Genomic DNA, 19,635 nt, shown 5'->3' with positions numbered 1-19,635 from the left:
CCCACTCATAGAACCAGAATGTGCGTTTATTCACAGAACTTTATCAGCCTTTACGTAACACAGTACTCAGCAAAAAAAAAATGAAAGAAAAAAATGAAAAAGACTGTGATCTTTTGCAGTGAATCTTTGGAAAAGCCAGAGTTCTGAGGGAATAAGCACACTTATTTTTTCCTCTGCTCCTCCCTATCCTCTTTTGTTCTCTCGGTACCGGACGATTATGTTCCCTTTTCTAGGCCGGCAGATTGCTTGGCTTCTTTAGCACAAACAGAGTTTTTCTACTCAAAAGAACTGCTGTGACACTGATGCTCCGAGTAGCAGGCAGAAGCTCTGACAACATTCCTAATACTTTCCACCAGGGCTTTTCATGAGCATAGAGAAGTAATTTTAAGTACCACTCATTTTGTCAGATGTAAATGCTGGTTAGCAGTCTACTTCCTCTTAAGACGTTTTAGTATTGAAGCAGTTCAAACAATAAAGTGGTAAGACTCAGTCATGCACATTAGATGAGTCTTCATGCAAAACAATCAAGGATAAATGTAGGCTCCCAGAGCCTATTTCACCAAGGAGAAACAGATAGAGAAAAAAGAAGAAAACAGTGGAAACTTAAATGGCTGTGGTTAGTGTGAAGGCAGGAAGCAGGCGGCAGAGCAGCCTCGACCTAATCAGGGCGACAGGGAGCCCATCGTCTCGGTTACAGCAGCGCCGGCGGCGGCGCAGGGGCCATTTTCCATGTCACTGACTCTGTGCCAGTTTACCCTGCAGCCTTTCGGCAGACTTCACACTTCAAAAAGCCTGGGCTGCCAAATGCCAGAGTCTTTTCCCTGCCTGCTCAAAGGGCCCTGTACACCCCAGGCAGGAATACATTGGTGCAAGAAGAGGGCAAAGCCTTATGTGATAACACAAAACTATTTATATAAAGAACATTAAGAGCAAAAATGAGAGCAACACAGGCGAAGGAAAGGAGAATATATGTGGACAAATATGTGACTTGGAGTGAACCTGGTGTTATAAGAATAAATTAACCTGGTGTTGAAAGAATGGTGTTAATGCCTAACAAGTGAAGAACTTGAACTGATTCACCCAGCTCATACCCTTGAGACCAATAAATACTTCATTAATGTTCAAATGGTTCAACTTAGTGTCCCTCGTGTGAACTCATGACGTAAGAGGGATTTATTATCTTGAGGATAAGCTTAATTATGTATAGAAGCCTTGTTCAACTTACTGTATCTCTATTTTTGGTCTCCCAAACCCTTATATATAGATTTATATAGATATATATATTATCAGACAGCTTCACACAGAGCATGTGGGTTTTTTCTCAAAGAGGTTCACAAGAAGTATCAAGAACAAATATGTAATATCAAATATGTAACAACCCAAATGACACCCAGATGTAACAATATCAGCTTCAGAAAATCTGATAGAAATTGTCTGGGTGATCTTATTTGTGTTTAGTCAGGATAAACAATGAATTTCAAGTCTCATGATGTTGATGTTTAACTGACTTTATTTTGTTCCTTTGAATAAGAGATTGATTGGTTGGTATAACATAGTACAGACTATACTAAGGTGAAGGGTTTACTTTTCAGTAAAAAAAAGTACAATGTGTCTGTTAAGTTTTGTGAGTAGTATGGTTTTTGAATCATAAACAGTATCATTATGTACTAGTGTCCTATCATTACAATCTACCAACTGATAGGTCGACATTTCTATGTGTAATCTATGCCTATAGGTTAACTAAATGCTCTTCAGAATTAAAGCTTCTACTTCAGAGTGAGAAGTGCCCCCAGCCACAGCATTTAGAAGGGAGAACACAACTTTGTTTGCCAGTACCTCACAGCATGCTGGACAGCGGCCCTTACTTCTTGTTCAAAAGACCACGACTAATAAAAGTAATAACACTTGTTCTGTTGGGTCTGTCAATAAAAAGTCAATCACAGAAAGAAAACCCTACTGTTACTGTTGCTGCTGATAGCATTACTATATCTCTCTTCAACATTAGCAGCACAGTCGCATCGTCATGAATGGATGGCTACTTTCCTTCACTTCACTGATTAGCAGGTCTGCTGTTAAAGCCCCATTATGCGAGAATTGAGCTCCCCCTAAAGTTGCGGAGTGTAGTTCACTTTTACACCACTGTCGTAAATGCAGAACACACTTTGAGACCCCCTAATGGACTGTAGTAAACGTGTATTTGTTGACCAGCTGAAGGATATGGAACCGGCAAAGACAACGCCAGATGCCAAAGAAGCGTGTCGACTGATAAGGTAGAGTAGGCTAATATTACAAGATTTTACACAAATACTATGACTCTGCCTAGTTGTATTTATTGTGACATCAGAGATAAACACTAACATAACCAAAAGAATTAAAACAAAAATTACAACGAATGTGGAGTATGTGTAGTCTCATAGAATGTTGTTGGTGGCTTGATGGATGCACATATTGTGCATAATATACACTGGACAGTATAATTTATTACAAGCTAGTTGAGCTAGGTTTTCAAGGTTGCAAACTTCCAAGGCTTATTTAGTGTGAGATTGACAGCTTTCCTAACACACCCAAACATCAAGCAAGCACAACACAAGACATGGCTAGACAGCTAAGTTGTTACTGACTAGTCCAACAGAAAGAAAGCCAGCTGGGCATCTGACTTGCATCCTTTGGTCTCTTTTAGCTCTCACCAATGAGTAAAAGTAAGGCAGAGACTGACTCTCGTTCGGTTTCTTGCTCGGTTACTCTCTCTTTTTCTCTTCCTTGCTTCCTCTGACAATGTCTTCCTTGGTTTCTTTGTCGCCTCTGCCATGATGTCCATACAGAGAATACTGTGCTAGCTTCTTCTTATAGCTAGAAAAAGGGTCCAGTTGTTGTTGTGAGAGGTGGTGTCATAAAGCATTATGTAGTTCTCACGAGAACTGTTGCGCCCTGTCCACCAAAGTTACATAGTGCAATCCCAGGCGCACAGACACCCTTCTCCATATTACAAGTTAGTGTACCACCAAAATGATTTTGAAACTGTTATATTATGGTACAATTGTTACATAATGTTGCTTTAACAATAGGCCTATGTTGTAGGTGAATGTGCTAATAGGCTATCCTTGCTAGCTTGGCTGTGTTCCTCAGCAGTCCCTCTTCTGGGTAGTGGGAACACTTCAAAAGTTATGATTACTGCCACTGCACCAGTGCTGACAGTAGTATAGTGCTTGTCAAGGTTTTTTTAGTTTTTCATATTTTTTCACCAATTTTTGATCAGGGATATCATATACTTATACAACACCAGTCCACATAAAACTTGGTGTGGTTGTAGCCCCACGTGTCTAAAACAGAATATATGGTTTGTGTCCCTAGATGTGCATTTCCCTTCCTGCTAGTGCCCCCTGAATGGGGTAGCTATTTACCCTAATTTCAAACAAATCAGCCATTAGATGTCGCTGCAATAAACTACAACATGTTTTCCTCTATTCCTCTCACATGGTCTGGTCTATCTTCAAATTTTGTCTTTAAATCCTTATGTAACATTTACAAAATTCAAATGGTCCTCTGTCATCTGTTGATGCTATCCAATCATTCAATCTTTCGCTTCTTGAGGCAGTTTTCAAATCTGCTTGGACCCCGATATTTGCAGCTTGCGGTTATATTTTAAAATGATTATTTATTATGATGTTGGCTATACCCCTGTCCTGTTATAACAGTCGATACGTGTACGCCTATATGTAGCAGTTTTATCACATTTGTAGCTGTCAGTTACATCGTGTAGGCCTATGGGATATGACTGTCATAGTTTTTGTAGGCTAGACTTAAGCTGTAACAGTCATTCTCGAAAGAGCTTAGCTGATATTGGAGAAATAAAGATTGATTACGTTAAACTGCGGCAGAAATCGTTGTCAGATGTCGGAACAGCACTGTACATTGTGGGATCCTAGCCGATTGCAGCAATTCTTTGAGAAACCCGGGGTAGCCTTCGTGACGCAGTTTTCTAGCAAGTTACAGCACTGGAAGTCGCCGCAGTGTGCATTATTAACTAGCCAAAGTGTTAATGGCTGCGTCGAATCGTATTCCGATACCGTTCAAACGGACGTGGATCATTTTAAAGGACGTCAGCCCCTTGGACTACTTAACGATGTGAGAAATGCTTTGTGTACTGCAGCAATATTGGGTGAGCACGCCCTCGTTCTTGATTGAACTTTTGCCAATATGGTGATTATATGACAGTCGATGATTATTTACAAGCTTTTTAAAGTTACTTTAAAAATATATATGCAGTAGCAGGTTACCCATTTGATTAAGAGCCTCACAAAACCATGGATAGACAAACAGCGTCCAGTGGCAGGCAATCCCACAACTGACTGAAACGAACTATTCACATGCAATTGCTTTTTGTAATAATTCTTCAAAACCTGTTCAAAAGTAAATCAACTAAGCAGTCCGGGCTTATAGGCTCAGTTACCGTGCAAAAGACTCAGGGAAACTATTTTTTATTGGTAACTGCAGAAAAAAGATTCACCGGCGTTATAAAACAACACATGTTATTCACAACTGTTGTTTACAACGTAAATCACATTATTTATACATAATTAGGGCAGAAGAAGTGGAAAACTTAAGCACGTGCACATAGGGGGTTTTACGTAGCCTACTCACCCCGTTCAATGTGCTGCCTGGCAGCCTTCAGCTGGTGCTCTGTCGCTATCTCCCCTATCACGATGAGCATGTAGTAGCTCCCCTGGCAGAAAGGTGGTCCAAGCCGTCGCCGCTGTCCAAGGTGCTGGAACCGCTCTTCGGAGCCAAACTGCGCGCCATCTTCATCCTCCTCCACCGCTTCTAGCGCACCCCTGGACGAAATCTCCATGGCAACCCCACGGCGGGACGACGCCCGTCCCAAATCAATCTCCATGACAACTTTCACTTGCACAGTGTGCAGAAGGAAGACAGGCAGGGCTCATGCCAGAGCGACACTGCTCACATTTGGAGATATTTACTTCTCCGTGATTGGTCAAAAGGCACATGCAGCTGGATGATGTCACAGGGCTTTACCAAACCGTAAATCTGGAAAACTAAAGGTGCACTGCAAACTGATATCAATTTCAAATTAATGACCTTGCTTTACCTGTAAACGTTGATAAAAAGTGACCAGAAGCACATTTTTTCTCTTACTGCAAAACAGGTATATTAAACAGGACACTGGGCAGACAGAGAGGTATGGGAGAGGAAGGGAGATCAAAGGAGAGAGATAAAGTAAAGGTAATCCAAAAGTTAGTATTCGATTTAAATACCAATGTTAATTATTAGCCCAGATTCTGAACACAAACACACAACGCACAGCATCACCATAGGTGCCACCTCTACAGCTGTAATACATCTCTGTCAAATTGCTGACCACCCTGCTGATATCAGCAACATTTTGAGACAAACTAGCCGTTAAGATAGTGCTATATTACTGCTCAGAGAAAACAAGTAGAGTGCTTTGCCAGCATCTTGAGAAATCCTCCTTTCAACACGATTGTTGTACCAAAAAATTGTTGATGTATCATTTCACTCAAGATGCATTCATATCAGGCTGCATTTTATTTCAGTAAAGATGCATTCATATCAGATTGCATTTTATTTCCGTAAAGATGCATTCATATCAGGTTGCATTTTATTTCAGTAAAGATGCATTCATATCAGATTGCATTTTATTTCCGTAAAGATGCATTCATATCAGGTTGCATTTTATTTCAGTAAAGATGCATTCATACCAGGTTGCATTTTATTTCAGTGAAGATGCATTCATATCAGGCTGCATTTTATTTCAGTAAAGATGCATTCATATCAGGCTGCATTTCATAATAGTATGTGTTATCCATTTCTGAAATGGAAGAGGACTATAAAGCATATGTGACCCAGGTAAAGGTATATTGACAAAACCTATCCTCATTACTATGACATACTGCAATCCAAAACATTTTTTTTTTTCGTGAAATCCGCACTATAGTACAATCCAAAGGACAGATGACAGCAGAGAAGATTAATTGTTTCATACTACCATTTTCATTGTTGTTATGGGAACGTCTTGTCTTGATAATGAAGAGCAAGGGCCGTTGATTTTTCAGCTATTCAGAGCACGTGTTATGTCTGATCTTATGAGCATCCCTGAAGTACATATTGCATCCTCTGAGAATCTGCTTCAATCAGCGTTTCTCCTTATTGACCTTGCGCCTGCAGTTCACACAGCTAAAAATATCTCTCATGGTATACCCATGGCAGCACAGGCACTGATCTAAAGCATGCATAACATTCACACACTCTTGACCTTCCTGACGTCTGACTCAGTCAATATATAAAAGCAAGAGAAATATAGCTGAAAAATAGCTGATAACAGTATTGGTTTCACTGCTGCAGCAAGCACTAGTTGTGTCCTTGTTCTGCACAGGAGAAAATGTGGAAGAGAGGGGAAGAAAAGAGGGAAAGAATGAAATGCGTGTGATACGTGTAAGAGCCCATGGGTAACAGAGCAAGAGATAGAACATTGATAAACTAGTAGAGTTAGTTTGGGAGAGTGTAGAAGGAGTTAAAAGATGTAGGAACATTTTAGCAAAGGTTTGGTCAAGAAGATAAGCCCAAGTGTGTTTGTGTGTGTGTGTGTGGGTGTGTGTCTGTGTCTGTGTATGTGTGTGTGTGTGTGTGTGTGTGTGTCTGTGTCTGTGTCTGTGTCTGTGTCTGTGTCTGTTTGTGTGTGTGTGTGTCCGTGTGTGTGTGTGTGTCTCTGTATGTGTCTCTGAGTGTGTGTGTGTGTCTGTTTGTCTGTGTGTGTGTGTGTGTGTGTGTGTGTGTGTGTGTGTGTGTGTGTGTGCCTGTGTCTGTGTCTGTGTGTGTCTGTGTCTGTCTGTCTGTTTGTGTGTGTGTGTGTGTGTGTGTGTGTGTGTGTGTGTGTGTGTGTGTGTGTGTGTGTGTGTGTGTGTGTGTGTCTGTCTGTCTGTCTGTCTGTCTGTCTGTCTGTCTGTCTGTCTGTCTGTTTGTGTCTGTCTGTGTGTGAGAAAGTAAGAATAGAGAAAGTGTATGTGTAGAATTTCATGTGTGAATACATGAGGATGTCACATGAGGATGTCTGCATGTATGTGTGAGAGAGGGAGAAATGAGGAGACTGGGAAAGAGAGAAAAAGAGAGAGAGACATGGGGAGAGCAAGCACTGCAACAATCTCTCTTCAGCAGGAAGCTTTGCAGTGAGTCAGCATTCACATGCTCCAGCAGGAAAAAATACAACCTTACAGTGCCCCCTACTGACACAAACTGGAACCTTCACCTTTTAAATCCCAAGCACAAATATCCGGCACAGAACAGGGTCTGTCAGCATATGGGTATAGCTGGGGTCTCTTAACAGGTGACATATTGTCATTTCTGTCATCTCATTTTGAAGATACCATTATGCTTTGGCCGATAATATAACAACTACGTACTCCACTGCTGTTCAGTTTGCAGTGAAATTGTGTGCCATAGCAAATGTACCATGAAGCCTAATCACATGACTTGCAGTGACAAAACATTTGTGCTGCTTTTAGATTTAGATTTGGTTGATGACTTTTCAGCTCTATCTAACATCTTGGACATGTGACTTAGACAACAGCACAGAGGGGGGTTTGACTGAATTGGACCATGTAGCAGCACTAAGTCTGTTGCAAATAGGTAAAGCAAACAGTTGGGAATAGAATCAGAATCAGAAACGTTTTTATTTCCAAGTTGGTTTACACCTACCAGGAATTTTCTATGGTACATTGGTTCAAACAATAAACTTACACAATAAACAATAAGCATATTAAGTAGGAATAGTGGAGTTTGTTTGGCATTCAACATGTGTATGTTGAAGATTCCTTAATTTGGCCTTATCAACTCTCAGTGACTTTATGTATATGTTGCTTTCTTCTTTTAAAGTGGTGTATAGAATTCAAGCTCAAGCTCACTTAATATAATCAGCCTGATTTTGTCGATACAGCATAAATGTACTGTCTTTACAACACAATGACTATGACACCCTACAATGATAGTCATGTAAGTTTCTGTAGGTATCTTTTCATTCTCTCAGTGAGGAAGAATGCTATATTAATGATTTCCTTTCATCCTACGTGAAAGAACTTCTCAGTTGTGTATGATGTGTTCAATTTGTTTACAGCAGCACTGCTCTTACGAAAGCTGTTAAGCTCTTAAAACAATGAAACACTTGACACAATGTCTCACTCATTGACATGTTTGTTTTTAGAAGTTATTGTTGTTGAGAGGGGGGATTTGTATTCTGGACACTACGGATACGTCGTAGATAAATATGCTCCTGATATTACAGATGTTACCAATGTCACAATACAAAATGTGAATATAGTCTCCTTGTTTGCACAGATGCTCTACAATACATTTCCATACATCATTAGATGTTATACCTCCTAGGGCGGGGAAATACTCTTTTCTGATTGGCTAGCAGATGTACAAAGCGCATTGTGTTACCACCTGGTATGAAATGCGCCTTATAAATACATAAAGTTTGATTTGATTACTTTTCTATAATGGGACACATATGAAACAGATCTCATGAAAGGGTTTAATCACCATTCTATATCAATTCTTTATCTGGAAACTTTGAATAGTAACTATAACAATCATAGTAAGTAATGGTTGATAGAAAATCTGTCCATTGATAGAGGCTACTACAGTGAGTGTGTTGTCAGGCAAGCTAGTGAGTGAATAAATGCATTTCTACATGGCTCTGGCCTAGCCTAGATTTTCTAGAACTGTCTGCCATTTGACAGGGAATATCAAACTCCTCTGCAAATTTAGTTCAAAACAAAATCACAATGTCACAATGTGGACCACATGGTTCTAATGTACATGAATGTAAAAATATACATCTTGCTTACTGTATACAAAACATTAGGCTATTAGGCTTTTTCAACTTGAAAAGTAATGTCCTTTAAGTTTTCCCTTATATTTAAGTTACCTGATTTTCTCATTTCTAGGTCTATCTCTTATTGAATCATGCTAAACATTTCTTTATTTCAGACATCCCTCACACTGTATCTCACCTTTCATCACACAAAATCCTACACAATATGATTACAATCGTGTTGTGTAACAACAGAAATCTATTTCCCTGAGTAGCGTTATAGTCCCAAGATCATAATTATAAAAAATGTTGAATAGACAATATATGTAATATATAATATATTGAATAGATATGAAAATGTAACCTTAAAACTTTTTTTTCTTTTAGAAGAGGTATGGTAGGCCTATTGTATGTATTTTCTTTAGTCATAACATGGCTCAGGGACCACATCTTAAATAGACCTTTTTACATGTGAAAAATGTTAGCAGATGATGGTTTCATGTGTGCACAGACCTCGGGTGTGTAGGCAATATCGCCAATTTAACAGTGTAACAGGTGTTCCATCTTTCATATTTAGCTCTTTCCAAAGCATTGATTGGATTTTATAGCTATAATGTTGTATGTAATAGTGGTAGTTGGAGACGCCGGGGCTGAATTAATAACACAGCTTTGTTTGTTTTCACAAATGAAATTAGCCTCAACATGTTATTAGACTGTCATGTCTAATGACGGTGGATATGAATGGCCTTCAAGGTCTAGGACATGTTGTATATTTTCACACGTGTTTAGGCAGTGCTGTGTGAAGTGAGTTAAGGGTGTGTTGGCGTGTGTTTTAGAACGTAAATGTGGCGCTGGAGGTCGCCCAAGAATACTCACAATTGCATGAGGGTTCAAACAACTGTCCATTTCGAGTTTTCTGAGCAGCTACATCATAGGTTGACATGTAGCTTAGAGCCCTTTGTGTGCGTGATTTATTCATGTGCTGGACAGCGTGGACATATGATGAAGGTTGGGTTGCACGCACGCTGTCATACCCATGCCATGAAGTATCTAAGGTAAGGCAGGTATGGCACGTGCGCTTGGTGCAACTGGAAGGGGGGCGCCACTGAGCAGTTTCCTTGCCATCCTTGAAATGTATTTCCTTTACACACTTGGACTAAAACGAAGACTCCATGTTTTGTAATTTCAGGTATAACTTGGCTCATGGGCGTCGTTAGGCCTAGGCGTCCGCAGCCCCGAACGTTTTCAATAGAATAATGACAAAAATAATAATGAAAAATAGCCCAGATCTATTCGTCATTCCGATCATTGTGATCATGCATTAAATCCCTCGAAAATAATATATCATCGTGTGTGTCATTCAAGCAGCAGAACTACTTCACACGCACGCGCGCATTTTGTGTGAGCACGAGAGAGAAAGAGAGAGAGAGACCGCACCGGTTACAGGGCTCGTCTTTGTTGACATCTGTTGGTAGCAAGCTAGCAAACTCACTAAGGCAAGGCTAAAGATGTATGTAAGCTAAGGATATAAGACGTTTTTTCAAACAGAAAAAGTTTGAAGGCAAAGAAATGATGAATGAAATAAATGAAATGATCAGAACCGTTAAGACTCCAGACAGAATAATCTCCAGACAGCACTGTAGGCCTACCTCGGTTTATTCTGTCCATAAAAAAAAAATCATAAATGAGTAACCTATGGCGATGTCCATGTCTCCTGTCAGTGTGACCAAGCGTAAAATTTGTTTTCATGTAGATAAGCAGTGTGGCTAGGCATCTGAGTCAGACAGGTGGGCTGCATGCAATGAGCTGTCTCTAGGCTTACTGTTCCTGTGTCAAACTGCGGGAAAATAACATAGAATAAAAACAATCCCAGGGGAGGATACCTCCGGATTCTACAGGTCTGCGCTAAACCCCAAATGTTCCCTTGGGAGTTTGAGTTCTGTACGTTCCGTACTTGCCAGCGCTCATTAGCGTTTGTGGTGATATTTAGGTCCTGATTTTGAGCTGATTATTATGATGACGTTTTCTAAAAGACTTGGACAAGGGAGCAATTCCAGCGCTTTCCCCCCGTAGATGCGCCACTGCCCATGCTGTTCTATTTCACTTTAGCCTATCTGTTTCTGTCTGCCAATTTGAGTCGAATAAATGACTATGATATGGATTCTTAGATTCTTCTGCATTATATATTTGTGACTGATAATATACCTTTCATAACGCGATGGCCTGAATACTGTATGCTGTATTTACACCCCGCTTTTGACACATTGTTTTAAATATTAGAGCGGCTTGTGTTTGGGAGGTTTTAAGTGTTTTGCCGATAACTACGCAGAAGAACAGAAGATCAACTTCTATAGCCGTCAGCTGTTAAATATTAGCAATTTGACATTTATGACTTCAAGCATTTGATCTGGCATAGTGTACCATATGAATGCAGTATAACAGTTAGGCTAATACGTTTTTTCAGCCATTCAAAAGTCGAAACATGAAGATAGACTTTACGAAAACAAGTCTTACTTTACGAAAACAAGTCATTACGCACTTTATTTCACGAAGCAGAACAGATAATATGCAGTAGACTAAACATAGTCGTACATTTAATTCATCGATATAGTCCTTTGTGAAAAAAATATGAATCTAACAATGTGTTCACAGTAGATTTCTGCATTGAAAGTGCATATAAATAATGATTTACTGATAATACATGTAATTCGTTTCACGTAGCTCTGACTACGGCACACCTGTAGAGTCCATTCACAAACACTTGAGCAGGAAAAAGTTGCACAACGCCCCGCGTGGGCAGTCACACATCTTGCCGATGCGAGCTCCTTTCCGTACAGCGCACTGTTCACCTACATCACACTGGGGAGGTAAACATATTCTCGTCAAACTTTCTGGATAAGCGAATATTAAAACGAATATATGTTAAAAAAGTGTTTTCATGTGGATACGTTAAAATAGCTAAGGGAGAACTTTTAAAAATACAAAAAGGAGAGAGAGCCGATGTAAGGGAACGCCTGCATATGTCCGTTGACAAGTATAGTATCACGTAAGAAACAATGAATATACGAAATGAAATTACCATAGGGAGTTTTCCAAATTTCTTTTCCCACGGATTAATTTTTTTTCTTTGCAGTTTCTCCAGGACCTCTTGAAGAGCGCCAAGCTGTAGAGGTTAAATAATGCAATTCCCATGCATAAATATAAAATCTTCTAAAAGCAGTTTGCTCATTCAAGTTATATTATGAACAATAATAATAATAGATGATATAGCATACACAATTACACCATACTACCGTGATAGCCTGTGCATAAACTCACAAGTTGTTTTTCGGATGTCAGGTTCGGGTCTTGCGCATAAAAGTCTCGAATCGCTCTTGTGTCCAAATCCACATCCACGTCGGAGTCGTTTGTTTCAGCACCACACAGGACGAACAACATCGCGGCACAAACAACAGCCCGTGTCCAGTAGTTGGAGCTCTCCATGGTTCTGGTGGCAGGATGCTTTACAGCGCTGGTACGCGCAATTATGCCTGCCTTTCCTCCACGATGGTCGCTTTAAATAAGTCTTATCTGCGGTCTGTGAGGCTTTTTATCTGTTCCCACACCGTTAACATCCACACGAAGGTGCTTTGCTCCGCCTCAGGCATTGAATTATCTTGTGCGTAAGCGAAATCCCTCATTGCGCGAACGCGCCCAACAGTTATTTTCACCAAGTGCGTGTATGACGCCTGGAGCAAGTTCTTGTTGACCTCTATAAACGTTTTTTTTCTGTTAGAGGATAACTGAGATGAATGACCATGTGAGAAACATATCAACTTTGTTGTTTGTGGCGATGCAAATTCAGTCTGACTGCATTTGAGTTTATGCAGGTGTAGAATGATAACGTTAAATAGATTTAGCTCGCAATCATATTCCTACATTGTTGCCAAACCACCACTGACCATAAGACCCAAGAAATCACATGCAGGCATGTAGTTGTGTGTGTCATACACAAAAAAAACCGATGATGGCTGATGTTATGCTAATAAACATGTTATATTCTAAAGCGTCTTCAGAGTACTATGCTTTTATGCAGCCGTCTAAAACCTTTAATTGCTTGGTTTTAATGTGCCTAAATTTAGCAAGATTAAAAGATTAAATATTATCCAGTGGTTCAGTAACTTTCTCCCAATTGGCAATATCCAGGCATACATCAGTATCCAGCAATATCCAGGCAAGATTTACAAACAACTGTAACTCCGTATAGAAAATATATAGATGTACAGTTTTTATTACCATGTAAGTTAAGTACGTTGCTTAAGGTACGTTTGGGGAAATCACAGTGCAACAGCAAACATCACTACAATTGCCGTTGTTATGATGCTGCACCCAGTTGAAGAAGTCTAGACGCGTCCATGTCTCAATTCTGTGTCAACAGTGATTTCATGGAGGAAATGTGCTTTTGGGGGGGCCGGTACAGATACATATTAATAACGAAACATTGCAAGCAGACCAGGTTTCTGCGCATGTTAATAGGTATCAGGTCCTTACTCTAAAATGTTACAGCTTTCCCAGCTCAGTGCTATATTTGGATACATTAGTTGTGCATTTGTTATCATTTCACTTTCGTCTCCAACGTGCAATTTCAGACTTTACCGTGTGACTAAACAGTTTACGGCGAGCGGAGTAGCCTACATTTTGCCCGAGAGGAAAAGGTTGTAATTCTCAATTTCTCACCAGTATGCCAGGAGGAAAGCTATTAAAATTAGTGGGATGAGGAGGCTCCGCGACTGCGGGGAGCCCATTCATATTCGCACAGCAGGACCCATTGACATCCAATGAGAAAAAAAAACGCTGCGACATATTCATCAAATTTGTAAGAATAAAACTCATTCTGACAACATAGCTCATCAGCCAAACTAGAATTACAGTTCTAATCACATTTCAGAAGCTGATTACTCTGTGATCTTAGATGTATGACTTAGTGATCTCTTTCTATATTCCTGGTATGTTTCATTCTAAAGTGATACAGTGGAGGCATGGGAAAACACATTACTCTGTGTAAACAGAGAACTGATGGAACAGGGGTGAAAGGTGACTGACAGCTATTATGGAAATCACTACCCTTGCACCTCCATTCAAACTGGACAAACATGCGTGTAAGGTAGACACACAGATAAGGTAGGCCATTCTGTGAAAAATGAAAACTTTAGATCAGTAGAAGAGATGGCAGCAATATCAAAAGTGATTTATTGACAGCCTCTCATTTAGTATTTGCCATCATATTGTATCAGATCGATATGTTTGACTACTATCCCCCCTGCTGCCCCGTGTTTAAAAATGAATGCTGTTTTAAAATGTATCAATATTCTAATCAGCGAGTTATGAAATGGCCTTCAATAATTTAGGCAACCAACTGGGACTTTGAGTTTTGGACTTAATTCAGCATTTTTTTAGGCCTTTTGGGACCTTCACTGTCACATCAAAGAAACAAAGAGGTGTCCTAGTTAACGAAGTTGGAGGGTAAGAGGTACCACAATTTCCTAACAGGCATCAAATCAGACTTTTTCATCTGGTGTTGTTGTGTAACAACTTGACGGAGCGTAAAAAGCATAGCACTCGGTGCTGCCACCATTTTTGTTATCAGAGCAGCAGCAGCTCCGCAGTTCGTAAAACACTGAGGCGGAGGTGACACATGAGTGAAGGGCTGTCAGCCGTTCTCCAAGGAGGGGGTTGCACTCACTCACTGTCCTGTTGTTGAGGAGTCCGGATATCCAGCTGATAGGTGAGAGCTTCTAGTGAAATGGCAGCACTCACAGCACAGCATACACGTGCTTTACCTGTCTTCACCCTTCTACATCAATCTGCTGGCAGGTACTGAGGAGAAGACCTCGGTGTGGAGGCTAACTGTGGCAGCCTAATCTCAGTGGGTATCTCAGTGGGTAGCTGGGATTAAAGCTCTTTCTAATGTCGTGCCCTCATGACTCAGAAGCATATGGCTGCGTCAATGGCATGGGCTGCCAAGGTGACCCTCTCCATAGGCAATCACTTGTTGCTCAAGTACATCATGTTACCATGGCAATGCCTCACCTGTAGAGGGAGAAAGTCAATGTACAACTATGTGTAACACAGGCAAATCCAGGGTTAAAGACTGCCTGCCACAGGCCTGCCACTTCTAGGGGGCGGATTTGGAGAGTTTTACAGTGGGATGAGAGCTCCTGCTATATATATCCATGCTGAGAGCGGTGAATAAAGGGGTTTAAAATGGTCCCCTTGTTCCCATGCCATCTCTGGTCTTTGCCATGGGGCAAGATTTAGCTGCTATTTGTCTGCCTGGGAACGGCTTAAGCACTCTGCCCACATTCTAACCATTTGTGAAATGAGAAGCACTACCAGAGCAGGGGCGTCCCTCTCTACCTTTAAGAAGCTTTTGAAGACCCAACTCTTCAGAGAGCACTTCCCGTCCTAACTGGCACTTCGACTAGTGCGTAACTTGCAATTACAGCAGTTACACTTCTGCACTCTTTCTTTCTTTTTATTTCATTTTGTTATATTTCTAATGTAAAGTAGTATTTATTTATTGTTACACCAGGTTCTATTGCTCGTAGCTTGAATATTCTCTCCCTTGTACGTCGCTTTGGACAAAAGCGTCTGCTAAATGACTAAATGTAAATGTAAATGTAAATGAGAAGCATCAGAGCTCTCGCTCCCTCTGTCCAGACGTCCTCATCTATGACAGCCGATGTAAAAGTTATTGGGAGAACTAAACTTCATGCTCAACACGGCTGCCTCCTCACACAACAGATGTTGATACCACCTTTTGTGTCCGTGTACATCCATGCCATTCAGGAAGCTTTTGACCTGACAACAAGTTACCAGATGTGAAGTGATGCTAATACTTGGAGGATATACAAAAACGTTTCATGGACATAAATGTCTTCCACAAGCTACTACTGTCATTATGGTATTTGTAATACCCTTACTGTTGCATAAATCGGCTTCAAGCAGTAACATCTGAATCTTTTTTGTTTGTTAGTGGGATCTGTTGGGTCACTGGTTAGTTATATTACTACGATAACCATTTTCACCCAGATTTTGTTCAATGTTCTTCTGACCAGTCTCAAGTCCATGAAATGGGGTTAAAGGGACCCATGTTGATAGATGTCTTACATGAGCAATTCAGGGTTGCCAGTGCAAAACCGATTACTCTTACTTTGTCAAAGTCAACAATTGCCATTCAGCTCTCGAATAAACAATCCATCACACTGACATTTTCAATTGAGCATTGTGCAGCATCTAGCCTCAAGATGAACTAATCAAACGCTTCTCAGGTAAATGACTCATTTATTTTGCCCAATCTTTAATTACTTTTAGGTAACTTTAATTGCATTGAATTTGCCTTAAATTAATGTTTTTTGTGAACTCCGGTGGAATTCTTTGAGCATCCAATGTACCATAAGCAAGGACAGTGTCAAAGGTCAGCAGATGAGCAACTATTGCAACAGTACCATTTTGGACTGTACATATAGACCAGCAGCCGCCGTAGCGGGCGGCTCAACACGCTACGTTCACGGACTGAGCATCATAGGAGGTCCTTTGTCCCAGCTGCCATCAAACTCAAACTGTGAAACACCCTATTATGCATCTGCACTGCACACTATGTGACTCTACACTGTACACCTTACGGTGGTACTGCACTATACATCTTACACTGTACATAACCGTATTGTATTGTATTGTATTGGTATCGTATTGTCTGTTTGTATCGTATTGTCTGTACTTATTGTCACTATGTGAGCTGCAAAATACCTGAATTTCCCCACAGGATTAATAAAGCATATATCTATCTATCTATCTATAGAATCTTCCAGAAACGTTCTACTATTTTCCATTGCCCAGTCTTTAAACAGTAACCTAGTGTTTTTGCAAGAGACACTGAAGTTGCCTAACATGTTGACTCCCACTGGCAGGCCATAAAAAGAATGGTACCCCATAATTACAGAGGAGGCAGAACAACCATTAGTAATGCATTCAGGATTAGACAACCACAAAAATTAGGTTTTGTCTGGTACACAGTAGTCAGGATTCCATTCTAAGCTACTTGTAAATCAGAGCCTCAGCACAAGGATATAGGTCAAAGAGCATCGTTTTCTGTGGCCCCATAAGAGTCCTTCATATTTCCCCAGTTTGGTTCTTGTCACGTTATGTGTTGTATGTTTCCATAAGTGACGCTGTTTTATTTGCTTTATTAAATTTCGTCCACATCCCAGGCCTGAGGTGGATCCTCAGCACAATGGCTCTGAATGGCTGTGGGGCTTGAAATTTAAAGGCCTTGTCACATACAGCTCTGTGTAGCATCTGTGCAATCTCTCATTCTGACAAGCAGCTCAGCCTCAAAGGCGAGAGGAATGACAGAGAATGAGTTCACAGCGCATCGCCATGGGGATAACCTGCCTCTGTTCTCTGCATTTGTCATTTGAACACTTGCACTTGGCGTAAAATCTGGTCACATGCAGTTAACACAAACAGACATTAAATGGGGGATAATTATAGTCATTTATGTAATATAGTTACCGGTGTGCCAATTGTTAGAAAAATAATTACCATGTAGAAATGTGTAAGACTTTACAGGGAAATACTTCAAAGCCAGTGGTTTGTATGAGTTGGCAATTGACATATGACAATTTATAGCTTCAACAAGCTCCACAAATTCACAGCATAAGGTTTGCTCATTTGTGTATGCACTGATTTTCTCTGTACGTGTATGGCTGTGTGCGTCTGTTGTCTTTTGATGCCAATTCCCAGATGAAAAACATTAACTTTTTGTGGGAGAGAAAACCTCATTAGCTCCTCTCACACATATTTCCTCATTCCCTCTTTCTGGACAGTCTGTTTGAAGCTTTTAATTTAAGATATTCAGGGTTTTTTCACCACGTGTCCAAATGTTGAGGGAGCCTGGTTCACGTGCTGAGAAGGCCTGAAGTAGCCACCAAGTGAGCGTGGGTGTTAAGCCTTGACCGTACTTATTTAAATTCTGCCTTATTCTGTGCACAGTGGTTTGGTATCTAATGTAGCCAAGTAGGAAGTTGGGAAAACTTTACAAATATGCATTCAAATTTAACAATTGCAGCTCTTGATGACAGAACGAACTATAATAAACTAATTTCTCTTATTATAATTAGCATAGGTATATTTTTTCAGATTATTTATGAAGTGACACTGATGCGAGCCTTGGGACTGTACCTCTACCTGTCTACCAACCACCAAGATCTACGACCAATATGGCAGAGGCCTGGAGTCGGTAGTCAGATTGTACGGCTAGAATTAAATGCTGGGTAGTACCAGTAATTTCACTGGGGTGCTTGTATGTGTAGGGACTACTGATGAAAATCTATGTCAAAGTCAAAGTCAAAGTGGTTTATTTGTCACATGCACCAAATAGCTTAGCGTCATCAGAGCAGTGAAATTTCTTGTGACCTGGCAGGCAACATCTATGCAGTAGACGGGCAGTTATAAGTTATAAGTCATAATTTAGTGTGATAAAACACTGGGCTTGGTCCCACATATATAAACCTGCTACCGAGGACTGAGTTTCCCATTTATTCTACTTCTTTAAGAAGAAAGGGGAGTCTTACAAACTCTGACAGTGTGGCAGTTTAAATTATAAAAAGACTATTTGGTTGTTAACGAATGCTGTTGAGATGAGATTTCCCTGAGGTAGTTCTTTAAAAACACTTCCTCCACAAAGCTGTTTTGACAGGGTACACGAGTGTCAGCATGTACCGAAATACAATTCAGTGGGGAACTGTGGAGAGTGGAGAGTCTCAAAGTATCAAACTCTCAAAGTCTCAAACTCTCAAAGCATTTGCAAAAAAAATTCAGAAAGCTTTACCAAAAATCATTATGGTTACAGAGGGCTTCCTTGCACAACAAGAACACGACAGTGTCAGCAGTGGCACGGACGGTATTACTTGTATGGATCGTTCTGAAAATTAATTATTTGAAAAATCATTCAAATCATTCAAATGATCAACTTATTTTCATACATCATTACTTATTCATGTAAGATAGCAACCGGCTTGCACAGGTAGCTCACAGAAATAATGGGAAAGAGGGTGTTTAAGCTCACTTTTTTCAACCAACACCTACACCCTGGGTTTCATGTAAACTACTTCAATATGCTTTGCTTTAGTTTAGGATTAAATGCAATTTAACTTTTCCCAGGCAACACATACTGTATATTTTATGTGCTTATTGACTAACAATTAAAAACTGTTCACAGGCACTTCAGGTCCAATCTCTGCATTCCCAGAAGAGGGCTGTTTTTGAAAGCAAACAGGGAAATGTCATGCCACTACCAGTGTCGAGCTCAGTGAGGTTTTATGTGATCAATGGTATGAAAATACAAGGTAAGCACATCTTCTTCTTCCATAAATGGTTTCAGTGTTTGAAACACTACCTTAGGACATCGAATGTACTTCAAATGTACAATTACAATTTACTTAAAACCTTATCTTAATACCTTATCTTAATACCATCACTTTTTCAAATTCCTTCAAATTTGCAAGCTACCCTGAGGTCTAGGCACCTCCAAGTCATGCTTCAACCTGAGATCCCCCTGAGCCTCCATGGAAACCACAAACTCCACATCATAACATCTCCCACACCTACAAAGAAGGGGTTCTGCTGGGGTAGCCCTAAATGCCATCTCCCACACCTACAAAGAAGGGATTCTAATGGGGTACCCCTTAAATACCATCAGATCACAGATGAATTAACAAATGGCATATTGAGGAATCCTTTTATAA

The 19,635-nt window shown here is 40.3% G+C and overlaps 3 protein-coding genes across 4 annotated transcripts in view; 1 reads left to right on the top strand and 2 right to left on the bottom strand.

Moving 5' to 3' along the window:
• Window positions 1-4,963, bottom strand: part of map1ab (microtubule-associated protein 1Ab) — a 42,900-nt gene extending 37,937 nt beyond the window's left edge. The window contains exon 1 of the mRNA XM_031565047.1: window positions 4,642-4,963. Coding sequence (XP_031420907.1) covers window positions 4,642-4,894 — 253 coding nt within the window. The 5' untranslated portion in view covers window positions 4,895-4,963. The remainder of the gene's footprint in view (window positions 1-4,641) is intronic.
• Window positions 3,871-19,635, top strand: part of glsl (glutaminase like) — a 30,843-nt gene continuing 15,078 nt past the window's right edge. For both annotated transcript variants that reach the window (XM_031565063.1, XM_031565062.1), the window contains exons 1-2: window positions 3,871-4,159; window positions 19,110-19,236. In XM_031565063.1, the coding sequence (XP_031420923.1) occupies window positions 4,133-4,159; window positions 19,110-19,236 (154 nt within the window). In that variant the 5' untranslated portion in view covers window positions 3,871-4,132. The remainder of the gene's footprint in view (window positions 4,160-19,109; window positions 19,237-19,635) is intronic.
• Window positions 11,359-12,462, bottom strand: cart2 (cocaine- and amphetamine-regulated transcript 2). The gene is made up of 3 exons (XM_012842471.2): window positions 12,167-12,462; window positions 11,928-12,011; window positions 11,359-11,707 (listed from the first exon to the last, which is right to left on the bottom strand). The coding sequence occupies exons 1-3, from the start codon at window positions 12,329-12,331 to the stop codon at window positions 11,600-11,602; spliced, it is 357 nt and encodes a 118-aa protein (XP_012697925.1). The 5' UTR covers window positions 12,332-12,462; the 3' UTR covers window positions 11,359-11,599.

The sequence above is a fragment of the Clupea harengus genome, chromosome 3, assembly GCF_900700415.2.
Source record: "Clupea harengus chromosome 3, Ch_v2.0.2, whole genome shotgun sequence".
Lineage (NCBI taxonomy): Eukaryota > Metazoa > Chordata > Actinopteri > Clupeiformes > Clupeidae > Clupea > Clupea harengus.
The sequence above is the reverse complement of the archived record's forward strand: the minus strand, read 5'-3'. Positions and strand labels throughout refer to the sequence as shown.

What these genes read in the sequence shown, in the direction of transcription:
- cart2 (XM_012842471.2), bottom strand. Translation starts at nt 12,331, where the DNA reads ATGGAGAGCTCCAACTACTGGACACGGGCTGTTGTTTGTGCCGCGATG. An exon ending in TGACATCCGAAAAACAACTT is followed by an intron (nt 12,012 to 12,166) that starts GTGAGTTTATGC and finishes TAACCTCTACAG; the next exon opens with CTTGGCGCTCTTCAAGAGGT. An exon ending in AATTTGGAAAACTCCCTATG is followed by an intron (nt 11,708 to 11,927) that starts GTAATTTCATTT and finishes TTACCTCCCCAG; the next exon opens with TGTGATGTAGGTGAACAGTG.